Below are 14,151 nucleotides of genomic sequence, written 5' to 3' on the forward strand. Positions count from 1 at the left end.
TCTTGTTTGATGGATATGCCAGAGGTGCTATTCTATCAGCATCAACATGTATACAAAACCTGAAAAGGAAGTGAGCACAGCATATCCACCTAAAGTCATTTAAAGATGAAAAGAAATGAAACTTTCATTTACATTGATTTTATCAGGCTCAGAATACATTTTTTTTTTTAAAAGTGAACATTGGCCTTCTCAGAGCGTTTGCACTAACAACGGTGCGTTCATCATATGCTTTGCAGCGTTTTCTCCATCTTGAACACAACCCTGGTTGAGGAAATCACAAGATAGCCATTCAGTAGTCTTCAGGCTGTGTTTTGAGTTATGCAGTTGAATTATGCATGCACCTCATAGAAATATACTGTAGAGATCAAAACCAAAACAATATCAGGGTGGTTACATTTTTTATTTATTGTTTTTATCAGGACCAGTTAATACATTTTCATTTTATGTCTGTGAGCAATTACAGTTAATAAGAACACAGTTATCGACAAAGATTGCTTGGACCCATTTCATTTAGTGTCTCCTTGATGATATTTCTTCAGACTAAAATAACACTGTGGGCAGTCATTGCATAGTATGCACCACTGGCAGTGACATGACATCCATATACACCTTGGCCAAGTGTCCAGGTCCTAAGTGATGAAACAACACGCTGGTGGTTAATGCCCTCAGAAATGTGCGCTTGGAAGGCAACGGCAGGTTATTTATTGAGACAGAAGTGGTCAGTACTGACCTTTAGAGTTCACAGTGAATCACAGTTAGTCTTCATATCTAATGATCTGGACACACTCAAAGATGACCTTTTCTAAACTCGTCCCCTAGTATACTGTGCACCGTGATTATTACTTATGGGCCAACACACAAGGAATTAACCAAAATCGTTACGAATATCTGGCCACGATTTAACAAATAAAACGAAACAACGACAACAACAACAAAAGGTTTCGATCGCTTACACATAACAGGTATCACTAATGGCTAGCAATGGATTACAATTTGAAGCACCTAGCGCACATAATGAAAAAAGCCCAGCAGCACTGTGGATCTCAAAGGAGGAATTGGGACATAAAACAGCTCCAGCTGCTCCAGGAAAATGGAGCTGGGTCGGACAATGAAGGCACGCGGCGTTGGAGGGCCGAGGGGGAACACCCCATTCATCTCCCTTCATTACCTCTTCTTGTCCCGCGGATTATTTCCCCAGCAAACATAATGTCTCGTTTTATTGCGCTCGAGTTTTATTTTTGTGTGTGGACGGACTGCCTATGCAACACTTGTTAGGGACATGTTGTATTTGCTTCTGACATTGTCCTCCCAACCAGCATCAGCATAAACATCCATTACTCAACCTCCTCCACCACCACCACCACCACCCCATCCCCAGACCCCTCTTCTCATTGTCATTATAACCAGGGATGAAGAGGGTGTTTGTGTGTGTGTGTGTGTGTGTGTGTGGGTGCTGGCTGTCCATGGATGGTCGACATATCTCCCGCTATTGTTTGAGAATAATGCAACTATTTGTGCCTGCATGATTATTTCTGGATAATTGGCTTGGGAGTATAAGGCAATTATTTCTCCAAACTAATTATTTAGCTTTTCTTCTCTGCTGTGTGCGAGTGTGTGCGTGTTTTTTTTCAAACGCATAATAAAGGTAATTTTTCACATTGCAATTATGAAGAAGAATCAATGTTTTGATGTAGACTTCTCTTTGGTATTATTTGGTGTATTTATTGCTCTCCTCTCTGTACATCGCAAGACGACCTCTCTCTCTCTCTCTCTCTCTCTCTCTCTCTCTCTCTCTCTCTCTCTCTCAGTACGCGGATACGACAGTGGGGAGGCCTCGCTTTGGTACGTAAGGTGTTGTCCTGGCAACCATGCTGATGCAGTCGATGATGGGGCAGACGCTCAGGCACAGAGTGCAGCCTGTGCAGCTGTCTGCCACGACGGGGAGGTGGGTCTCTGGGTCAAACGTAATAGCCTGGAGAGAAAGACAGAGAAAAATGAGAAATGAAAAAGAACCAAGAGGAAACAAAGTCGATCAGATTACAAACATTGTGGCTATGCTTCTGCAAAAAACAAAAAAAAACAATAAAAAACCACATGTGTCCCTGTGCAACCTGTGCAAGCATTCCACTGTACTGTGTACTCCGGATTAGATGCTTCTGGACAGGGAGCAACAGCAGCCATGGCCTTGAAATGACAGTGTTTAAGCCAACACTACCTTGACCCCCCCAGGGTCCTCTGCTTGATGGTATATCATCAGTAAATAACAACTTGCACCAAAGTAGCCCCAGCGACACATGAAGCAGTGATTTAACCCATCCTCTTATATCTGACCTATCAGCACTTGAGTCGTTTTTCTATCATGCTGGTTTAGTGAGGAAAGTATACACATATATAATTGGCTTACTTACTCCCTCACTCTCCACCTCAAGCTGGTGTGTGGTGAGCATTCTGATGCATAATGGCTGCCATGCAGCTCCCAGGTGGGTTCTACACATTGATGGTGGTTAGTGAGGTTCCCCCTTCACTGTGAAGCGCTTTGAGTGTCCAGAAAAGCGCTATATAAATGTGATATGTTGTTGTGTGAAAGATCAGCAGGGGAAGAAAAAGAGAATCAAACTATCCCAGCTGTCCACTCCGTCCATGGGAGCTTTTTAACAGCCCCGTGCCTAGCCACGGTACTTAGCACCGAACGCTGCCAGACCCACCTGCTGGATGGTGACGCAAAATTTTGATGAATGCCCCTCTTTATTAGAAACCATTAATAATATGTGATCCCTCTCAGAGATCCCCTCAGACACAATGAGCGTCACAATGAACAATTACTGCTTTGATAAAACGGGGCCCCCGCTATTTCATCAATACGCCCGTGATGAATCACACCAGACATTTATTTACTGGGGTAAGCGGAGCGGGATTCTTTAATAAAACTGTCAGAACAATCTGACGAGGCTCTGCAAGGCTGCTCCATATTTAAGAGCAGTGGGGGGAAGCGAAGGGAGGTTTCCCCCCGAGAGCGGGCGACTCTGGGACGGGTGGGTCTTTGTTCTGTGGCAGAGCCGGCTCGAAAAGGTAAAGTTAACTGATATTTAGCAGACGCTTTTATCCAAAGCAACATGGACCCGCAACAGCGGGGATCGAAACCCGGTTGACCGACTGTCAGATGGTGACATTACCGCTGCTCCACCACACCTGCTCATAGCAGCTCTGGCCCAGATGTGAGCCAGATCTGTCGTTGTGGTATGTGCTACTGCCAGGGTTGCTAACAGTTTAGGACAAACGTTGCGACTGTGATTGGTCAACTCGCCCTGTGTGTTGATAGCCAGTGTACTTCAGTAGCCTACTAGTTCTCAGACAGAAACATTACAAATCACCTCAGACATGTTTATGGGATTATCCAATTATACAGAGTCTATTTTTCATTAACGTTCCAACATCAAGTACTGTACAGCAAGCAGTACTTTGTGGGCAGTTGTTTGAAGTCCACTTGCTAACATAATATAAATTGGCTGGCAAACATCACGCAAATAACCTCAGACCAGACAAATGACATTTATATCATATTGTCTACATTTATATTAGTAGCATGGCAGTCTATGGAGTTTGCCACTCCAATTAGCATCGGGATGGTGAGCTACACAGACACATGAGATGCACAACTGAAAGAAGTTCACAGGGGCACAAAAGCCACAGTGTAGCTAGTTTGGACTCAACACAGCCTTCACAAGCGGCATGAGAGTGCCCTAGGAAAGCTCATTTGCACTATGCATTACTTGTATTTATTCGTTCTTCGATGCTAAATCACAGAGCAGTGGTGTAGTGTTTCTTCATTTCTGTTTCTTTTTGCCTTCTTTGCCAGGGCTTTTAGTTTGAAGTGGATACTGTACCTCTGCTAAAGGCAATGTGACCACACTAAGGAATCTCAAAGCTGGATTAGAGACCTCAGTGTTGCCTGCGATTTCACCAGACACAAAGTCCTGAGGTCGAGGGAGGACACTGACCCATCTTTGTGTCTGAGGCCCGGCGTGGGATTTGGGCAGGATGAAAGCTACGTGTGAGGCTGCGTGTGGTGTGGATGAGGGAGACTCACCTGGTAGCCTGAGTCGTTGCAGGTCATGTAGCATTTACCACAGTTGATGCACATCTCCTCGTCTATCAAAGCCTGCACTTGCTCCTCATTGTTGAGCTCCTGGTAGGCCCCGATATGCTTCAGAGCCCTACCAATCACGTCCTGTGTACACACACACACACACACACACACACAAGCCAGGATCAAAGGACATACTTTGAGTACATCACAATGTACATTATAGGGAGTTGAAAGCAATTAAGGGAAATGAAAAGACAAAAGCGTAGATGGTAGTCATGATCAAGGATAATAGTCACTATTTGAATGAATTCTTTTTTTTTTCACTTTAATATGTCTGTGCAACTGTGCCTTTGGAGCAAGGAAATTTCATGTTAAATACAATATAACCAACGGAAACAGAGTATGTCAAAAGCCTGTCATGTTCAAAACAACACAAAAAAAGACAGGAACCACTGGCCAAAATGTACACCTGTAAGATGTTTTCCCCTTACCCTGACAGATGGAACGGGCCCCTTAGGAGAGAAGGTTCTCGGTCCCTTGGGCTCCTCTGTCATGTTGGGCTCCTGGTCTCTGAGCCTCTGCTTGTAGATTGCCAGAGCCCGTTTCCGCTGCTGAAGGAAGGGCCCGAAGCTGGGCAAACTCTGAGCGAGAGACAACAAAGTGATGGGTGATTTACAAAAACACCCCATTATCTTACAGACACTTACAAGAGAAGCTTCATTTGCTCAATTACGATGCTTTTACCGGATTTTGTTGGAGCTTTCACAGCAGTAACTGGCAAGAACATTATATAAACATTAACATCATTAAATGTATAGCCACTTTACCACCTTCCCAACATAAAGCTTCTTTATTTTACTTTTAGCATGCCATTGTAGTTTAATTCCTCTTGAAAAATATATGCTTTAATCTAAGTTGTTCAATGTGGCCGAATTCCAGTTTTACTTATTCATAACTACCAAATTATCTTTGGAGCCACTCTGCAGTAAATGATGCTCTTTTATTCTCTGTTTTTGGTGTGTGTGTGTGTGTGTGTGTGTGTGTGTCCTTTAAGGGCTGTCTCTGTCAGGAACATTGGTGTTTTCGCTCTCACCGCTGTCATCGTGTCACAGGGCTCCCTTGGAAGCGTGTGTGTGTGTGTGTGTAGCGAGAATGCCTCACTGCTGCATCCCTCATTAAGGCATTAGCAGAGAACAAACAAGAGGAGAGTGGAGAAAGGAAAGCGAGGCCGCCGATGCCAACCGTACTGACCAAATTAACCATAGGCTGTTTGCTTTGGCACCAGGGCCTGAGATGATGTTATTGTTTTAGTTTCTCTTTTCATTCCCCTTCACCCAGGCTTCAAAAATTAATGAGATCCTCTCAGTCACCAGCTAACAGTTTAGCGTGTTTCAAAATACAAAGGGACTTCTTTTGTTGTATTCGAAAAAGTCGAACAAAACCTCTGTTCCATTTTTGTTCTATTCTAAAAAACATGTATCATTTGAATGGCTGGCAAAACAACACACAACAATTTGGTTTTCCCCATTTCTCACCTGGGGTCCAAATTATATCTCTTTTCCCAAACTGCTCCTTGAGTGTTACCAAAACTGTTTGTGTATCAACGAGTGGAATAATACCTCCCGGATGGTCACAGAGTGTGATTTCCAGGAGATTATTGCCCTACCCTTACCCCATTTGCACCTTTTGCAAAGCCCTGTACTGTAAAATCATGCAATATATTTGCAAAAATATTCATTCACCATTTGGGCTTAAGACATTGCCGTGTCAATGAACAGGAATTACTTGCTTACACAAAAACGGGTTGCTAGAAGCGATTCCACTTGATATATTTTTTTCAGTGGTGTTGAAGGAAACATTCTGCTAACCACTTAAAGTCATTTTCCTTTCTTCCTCCAGCTTTCCTCCCAAGAGAGCAAAATAGTCCAAAACAAATGGAAATACATTCAATGTTTCCAGAATTCAATTTAACCCTAGTAGGAACACATCATACGTGGCTGTGCAGTAATCATTTCTCAATGTTAACAGACTTGCTTCTTGATTTGCCCATTGGGGAAAACATAAAGTAACAGTGGTCTCAGCTATGCCAATAGCAAACAGAGACCAAAACACAATGCAATAAGTAAGAACCAGGCACATGTTCTGCATTAATTGAAAGGATCTGCAGCGATGTTGGACTCTTGATGCCGTGGAATGGATGCACTCCTCTAATCTGTATTCACAGACCAAAGTGAGAACGGAGGACTTTTGATATTGAGATGATCTCATTTGTCCAGTTTTTTTTTTTTGGTAAAAGATGGCCTCTGCTACTGCTTCAGAGAGGAAATAACAGACAATGAGTTGAGAAAGAGGGGGACACAGTCAAACACACAGACAGAGATAAAAAAAAAGAGAGAGATAGTTTGGTGGGCAAAGGTCTGGAGACTGAATTCTTGTGAGCACACAGCTCTGTGTGTGTGTGTGTGTGTGTGTGTGTGGGGTGGGGGGTTGAAGCCATGGTGCAGCGTGGTAGGCGTGGGACTGAGGGGGAGATGGTGGTGGCAGTGATGGGGCACTCGGAGAGCTCTCCTCCAGCTCTGCGGCACTGGGTCTGATTACAGCACTGTTTGCCTCGCCGGCAACACAGGTGATAAAGATCCATTCTAATGGAATGCATGCAAATGTGAAATTAATGCCTTCCATTTCAATCTCCACCTCCTCTCCCCCATCCCCCTCATGTTCCTCTCTGTAGTCTTTCTCTCTCTCTCTCTCTCTCTCTCTCTGTCTCTCTCTCTGTCATTCTCTATCTTCCATGATTCACAGAGAGCTAATTTGACGTCGGGGTGCACCCAGTCACCCCATTATCGTCACACACAGCTGGTGTTAGGGTGGGTGATGAGTGTGCATGCTTGTATGTGTTTGTGTGTGGCGGTATGCAGTATGTTTGGCCCTCTTGGTGCAGTGTGTGTGTGTGTGTGTGTGTGTGTGTGTGTGTGTGTGTGTGAGAGAGAGAGAAAGGGGGTGACATTAGAAGCATAGTTGATGGCGGATGGTGTATCTGTTTTCCCTCTCTCTCTTCTCTTTTTTTCCTCTTTATCCATTTCCTGCCGTGTGCTTAAGTGGAGAAGTACCTGCTCGTGGTGATTTCCCCCAGATTACCATATTCATGACAGCGCAGAGAGAGAGAGAGAGTAAGGGATAAAGAGAGAGAGAGGAAGGGATATAGAGAGAGAGAGAGCTCAGCACACACCGCTGCTCCAGGGCGCAGGAGAGGCATTACCCTCTGCCTGGCAGGCCGTTTGTCTCCAGGCTGGGGGGGGGGCGCAGACATCGAGAGAGAGGGAGGGAGAGGGAGAGAGAGAGAGAAAGAGAGAGAGAGGGAGAGGGAGGGAGAGAGGGAGAGGGAGAGAGAGAGAGAGAGGGAGAGCTCAGGGTGGGGGTGATGGGGAAGGGGGCCGAGTGGGAGAGAGGGAGAGCTCAGGGTGGGGGTGATGGGGAAGGGGGCCGAGTGGGCCAGGGCGAGGGTGCAGCAGTCCGCTTGCCTGCCTCTTCTTTATGTAAATAGCAGCTTTACCAGCAGAGCACGGCGCCAACAGGACACGTCAGTGCGTCTCTGATGAGTGAGCCAATCAGAGGCATGGAGGGGGGTGGGGGGTTCGGAGGCATGGAGGAGGGGTGTGCCGGCTTTTCATTTTAGCCCCTCTGAAAGTTCGCCAAAGACAGCAGAGTAACGGGTGGGGAGAGAAAACCTGCTTGCTGTCGCAGTTATTTTCTGCCACAATAGAAAAATATATGAATGAGTGGATCAATATGTCACTTTGCATTCATCACATCGCATCAGAACTGAAGTAAAAATAAATAAATAAATAAATAAACACACACTTCAGAGGGATTCTGGGTCCCCACTCGTACGGTACCCTTATTTGTTAATGTCTCCAAAAAACAAATCAGGTTTTCAGTTCAAATTGAGGTCACTGAAATTGAATTGCCGTTCTTTACCCTGGCAACTGTTTGGTGAGGTGGACCTGGAATGGCCCTGCAGACAGCCCCCCCCCCATCCCTGCGTTGCAGTGACATATTGGATTACTACATCAGCAGCCATGTGGATCAGGGTGGTGCTGAAACTGGATACTCTTTAAAAACTGCAGTTGAAAATGCTGTTTAAATTGTGTTTACTCTCAACGTAGTGAAAATGAGCTAAGTGCTGCAGAATGTATCGGTTGCAAACACGATCAATATTTAATGAGATATAAATGCTCCCCCTATAAGGCTGGCTCCCAAATACACCCTGTAGGGTATATTTACATTATATAACTCCTTGGCTCGAACCGAAAGAGAAACATTGGGCTAATGGCTTTAACTAATACTTCAATGTAAATGCAATGATAATGATGATGAAACGCAATCCCTTTCACATAGGACTAACTCCCAGACATGTCTTTTCCCATTCACACATCGGTTGCTGATAACACACCAAAGCAGTGAAATTTCTCCACTTTGAGCTGAAGACGCCCCACCATCCGACCACAAGATGCACTCCAGCCTGAAATGTCTTTTGACACTGCTGCGGCCGCCGTGTGTACAGAATAAAGTATTAATTCGGTGTCAGCTCCAATGAACCCTTAAACGATGATCAAAGAGCTCGATCCACACCGACTGCAGCAGGTACAGCTGGGGGGTTGGCGGTCGAGTTCATCCACATGTGTTCTTTTTTATTTCATTTTCTCCCCCTTTCCCAACAAGAATCTGAAGGCTCGCCTAGCTCACAAGGCCATTCCCTTGAAAGCAGAAGCGGGCAGCTTCAAAGCTCCGGTGGACTCTACCTACGCACATCCCTGCCAGCCACTTTCTCCTCCGTGGGGTCTTTAACTGCCAGCCCTCCCCCCCTATATGATAAAAACATTAAGGCTTACTGCTCGGCAAAATGCACATTGCCATTAAGGAAAGACTTTAGGTCATGAGTCTAAGACGCGAGGAGGAGGAAAAAAAGAAAAGAGGAGGAGAAAATAAACCCATAAACAACCCAGAGGCATAATAATTGTGCAATTTATCCTCACTAAACTACTGCAGCGTGCCATAATTAAATATGAAAACCTAAATTTATCTCACAGTCTTCAGCCCTCATTAATTTAAACCTGGGACAGCAGCACAGGGTCCTAATCCGCCCTGCCGCAGTCCCTAAGCTTCACTCTGCTCCTCGCTGGCCATTACAAAGCATTAAAATGTATATTAAGGCTCGGCAGCCCATCAACATCAAGCGTGGGGGGGGGAAGAGGGACTATCCAGGGAAGGGCAGGCCTGGGCGGCCACACAAAGACAGGAGGATACTCACTTAGCCTCATTAAGGCCTGCGCTGCCTGTGGTGGCAGGGTGGGGGGTGCGGGGGAGGCCCTGTGTTCTGCATGATGGCGGCCTATCTGTTGTGTAATAACTCAGCCAGTGCTCTATTGAGAAGTTGCCAGAGCCGGTGAGCTGTGTCTACTTTAATGAAAGGTGCTGGGTGGGCGCGCGCGTGGCGCAAAAAAATAAAACTCATGTCTTCAGCAATCACACCAAACTCTACTAATTGGATGCATTTTTTCTCCTCCTCCTCCTCTTCTTTCTACCACCATCCCCCCTTCCTCTTCTAAGACACACACACACACACACACACACACACACACATACACACACTTCTACACAAACACAGATGAAGGGGAGGGGAGGGAAAACACGAAAACATGACAACAAAACCAAACAGGTCGTCATCGGGTTTGATTTGCCCATGTGTTTCACTTGCTCTGTACTCCTCCCGAAGTTCTAATCAGGCGCCGGGTTTCCGCGGAAGCCTTTTTTTTTTCTTCTTTTTTTTTTAAACGCAGATACAAAATGATCAATGCTGGGAAACAAAACATCAGCTTGTGGCACTTCTCAGCCACCCTTCAAAAAACTACAAATCTGCAATTAAAGGAGGGAAAGTGCCTCTTAATGAGGGTGGCAGCCCTTTCCGCGTGGCCCAGCGGTTATGCTTCTCCCAAGCAAGTATCACAAGCCCCTGGTACCAGTGCACTAGCCAAATTGGTAAACATCCTCAACCCGTCATGGTCTCAGATGCTAATCGTTAAATCATATGGACTGGTGTCTCCCAAGATAATTACTTCCTCTATCCAGGGTGATCAAATGAACGTAGCATCTAATGTGGTCGTTTTTTTACACAAATACTCCTCCACTGTCAAGGCACAAACACACAGAAAAATAAATAAATCACTGCTGTTGCCTTGCCTTTGTACTTTCAACCCCTGTTGCATCCATGGCTAAAAGGCGCCATACGCTAACAAAAGAAGGTAGTGCACTAAGAGACCATTGCCCTCAGTCTCTGGGGCGAGATATGAGCAGGGCTAATGAAAGATCCCATAGAGAAGGCAGACAGGGACGGCAATAACAGTCCATCTTCCCGGGCCGGTCAGCCTAATGGGCTAGGGGACGGCTTGCTCCCGCCATGACTCCTCTAACGCTAATGCACCGCCTGCCTAGCGCACCCCCGGCTCAGAACGTCATACCCAAACGCTTCCATATGCTGTCGTAAATAAGGCTCATTTTAATTGGGAGTGTCACATTAAGGACGGGGAGCTTTCCATGCTGATTGCGATAAAAAAAGGAAAGGGGGGAAATGAGTGGGTGTTAAGCTCTGATGAGCAGAGTGTCATTGGTTTAGTAAACATGGAAAAAAGGAAATGTGTTATCATTTGAATATGAATAGTTGGCGGATGTGTGGGTCTCTATCTTTTTCTGCTTGTGTCGACCCATTACTACCTCTACCCATCATTCAATGAATGTTGTCACTCGCTTTCTGTGTCTACATGTATCTGTCCGTATGCCTGTCAATCCCTTTATCTGAGTGTAGGCCTACTACAGTTTCTATTAGTCATTTTTATCTAACACATGCATTCACATTCTGTTTTTTCTCCTTTGCCAAATGCCATATGTTTGTCCAAGTCTGGCCAGAACTGTATCAGTTTAGTTCTGGTTCACCGGAAACACACTTCTGTGTAAACAGTTCCAATTACACTAATTATATATCCCCTGGTGGGTATGTATATTTAAATGAAGCACAGGAGGCTGTGCAGTTTGTAAATTCTGTGCCACCTGTTATTTCACGGTATCAGGCAATAAAATGGAAAATAGTGATTTCACATCATAATCAGAAAGTAGAAAGCTACCGCAGTAATATCTGAAATAAAGCTTTGTGCATGAGGGTAGCGGATGATTCCTGTCTTTTAAAAAGCCCTCCTGCCCCAACACCCTTAGCATAACCAAAACAACATAAACATATGCACATGCACACAAACACATAAATTATGACACACAGACATGCACATACACACACACACACACACACAGACAGACAGACAGACACACACACACACACCAGGACACATACACAAACCGAGACACTCAGACACACACACAGACACAGACACACACAGACACACACACACACAGACACACACACACACACACACACACACACACACACACACAGGAGAACAAGCATTGCTTTTCAGCCCCCCACAGCGAGGGCCAGATCTGTCTGGCTGAGGGCTTCATTAGCTCCTCATGCCTGCCAGGCTACACCGTGCCTCACAGCCGGCTAACTCGCTGCTTAAGATCCCCCACCTTCTTCCCTTCCCTTCCCTTCCTCTCCCTCACTATATCCCCTCTGCCTTCTCGCCACTGGGGAGACCAGAACCCCCACCCACCCCACCCCACCCCACCTGCGCCTGGCAGTGGTGATCCAGAGAGGACTAAGTGGGAATAGGGAGCGCAGGCCGCTGCTCCTGCCCTGCTGGAGGGGAGGAGCGTGGGGCTGTGGGGCCATGCTGTTAGCACCCCCACCCCCTCCTCCCCTCCTCGCACTGACACACACACACACCTACACACCCACCCTTTCCACCCTCTCCTCTCTCTCCTCTGTCTCTCTGGGACACTGAGGCACGCCACTATCTTGGCTGCCAAAAGCACACCTGTGGTTTGGAGATTTGGTGGTTCTCCCCTCTCCCCCCTGCGCACGCCAGCAGGGAGCGCGAGCTGCTCCTGTACGTTACAATCTGTGTTTAGCAGAGTAGTGAGCCTCCAAAGACACAAACTTTTATGCACTTCGTTTTACACACTTACACAAAACTTTTTATTTTTGGATCTCTTGCGGTATTATGCTGCACATACACCGACTCTTACTTTTCAAAGACATTTAGCTGAAACAAAAGTCCTTGACAAATCCTTGTGAATGGTTTGTATTATGTATGGCGAACAAGGGCCAATTATACCAAGGAGTCAGGCAGAGTACATCTCCCCTTTGCTACTTCATTCTAAAAACAATTTGATTCAAAGAATTCTTTACTTCAGAAGCAGTTGACAGACATCACAAGACTTTGTCAGCTAATGGGAGTTGTTTAGTTAGTTCTCTCTGGTCAGAGAGGGTTCAAGCGGAGCGAGAGGCGCAAACGTTCGACAATTTCCAACAAGACAAGTTGTTTAGTTAGTTCTCTCTGGTGTTCTTTCCATCCATCTTGTCATGCATGCCAACCCCTCACACAGGTGTGCAGCTTTATCGACACCTTGTCACTCGTGCACTTTAAATTGCCTCTGTTTATGCTTGTGTCTTCCTAAATGAACGGGTAAAAACATGTTCACTCTTATGCATCAAGTCGTTCATTCACTGATCTCTTCGACTGCACTAAGCAGCTGTCCTGGTGACTTATATGTGAATATAATCACTCAGTTAATTCCCATATGCACTTGCTTATTCACTCAATCAAACCACTCTGTGACTCATTCATGCACTCACCCAGTTGTTCACTCACTCACTCACTCACTCACTCACTCACTCACTCACCCATTTGTTCACTCACTCACTCACTCACTCACCCATTTGTTCACTCACTCATTCACTCACCCATTTGTTCACTCACTCACTCACTCACTCACTCACTCACTCACTCACCCATTTGTTCACTCAGTTACTCACTCACTCACTCACTCACTCACTCACTCACTCACTCACTCACTCACTCACTCACCCATTTGTTCACTCACTCACTCACTCACTTACTCATTCAATCACTCACTCGTTCGCTCGCTGTACTCACTTTCTTTTCTCACAGTTCACCTGAAGGGCACTCCAAGGCATTTCAGTCATAGCTCCAAAATGCAATTTTAGCCTACAATCTTAGACGAATTATATGACATTAGAACAGGTCTGAGTCTCTTCTTGTGTGGTCTGATGGATGCAGTGAATCGCCCGGAGGCGTCAGCCTTCTCGTGACCCGTGCGCTGAGTGACTTTTCTCCCCACTGTATATATCCATGATCCGTGCATGTCGGGGAGAAGCTAGCAGCAGCAGTAGGAGTGCCTGGGGAGGTCTGGGCCAAGCCTCCATGTCTGCCGTGATGTTTCTACATGACACCACATGGCTTTCCCGCACCACTGCCTCCACAAACCCCGAACTCGCTAGACACCACTACAAAACGACGCCTGCTGCTGCTACTGCTGCTGCTGCTGCTACTGCTGCGGCTGCCGCTGTCGTTATTGTTGCCGGCGCGCTGACAAGTTAGGACAATAATGTACCCGTTGGCATGGAAATTACTCGCACTTATCACCTCTCAGATACGACCCCCTCCTCCCCGACCCTCCCCCCACTCGCTTCTTTGCTCCTCTCTCCCTTGCACGGGCGCTTGTGGGGCATTAGCATTTAAACGATTACGTTGTGCCAGCACCGCGTCCTGCAGCCGACGTACTGAGGAGTGGCAGCCGGAACGTGGTCATGAAAGCGAGGCGCGGGCTTCAAAGCCATTCGCTCGCCTAGTTTATTAATGGGGGTGTGATCTGATAAAAATGCATCTAATGCTGTTCTTTTTTGTATTTTCAGACGCCGCTTTATTGCCCTTGTATGAGTGTTTTGTGCCGAGTGGAGGCACTTGAACAAAAGTAATAAACACCAACTACACATGCATAGACACACACACACACACAGACACACACACACACACACAGACACAGACACACACACAAAACAAAACAAACATTCACAATACAATCTGCAATTCCAG

General features: G+C 46.1%; 1 protein-coding gene across 3 annotated transcripts in view; it reads right to left on the bottom strand.

Moving 5' to 3' along the window:
• Nucleotides 1–381: 381 nt before the first annotated feature.
• Nucleotides 382–14,151, bottom strand: part of dpyda.1 (dihydropyrimidine dehydrogenase a, tandem duplicate 1) — a 157,482-nt gene continuing 143,712 nt past the window's right edge. For 2 of the 3 annotated variants that reach the window (XM_048265810.1, XM_048265811.1), the window contains 3 exons: nucleotides 4,579–4,728; nucleotides 4,088–4,228; nucleotides 382–1,972 (listed from right to left, as the gene is read on the bottom strand). In XM_048265810.1, the coding sequence (XP_048121767.1) occupies nucleotides 1,805–1,972; nucleotides 4,088–4,228; nucleotides 4,579–4,728 (459 nt within the window). In that variant the 3' untranslated portion in view covers nucleotides 382–1,804. Of the gene's footprint in view, nucleotides 1,973–4,087; nucleotides 4,229–4,578; nucleotides 4,729–14,151 lie in introns of those variants that run through there. The other variant, XR_007196075.1, reaches the window with a different exon arrangement.

This window comes from Alosa alosa, chromosome 16 (genome assembly GCF_017589495.1).
Source record: "Alosa alosa isolate M-15738 ecotype Scorff River chromosome 16, AALO_Geno_1.1, whole genome shotgun sequence".
Taxonomy (NCBI): Eukaryota; Metazoa; Chordata; class Actinopteri; order Clupeiformes; family Clupeidae; genus Alosa; species Alosa alosa.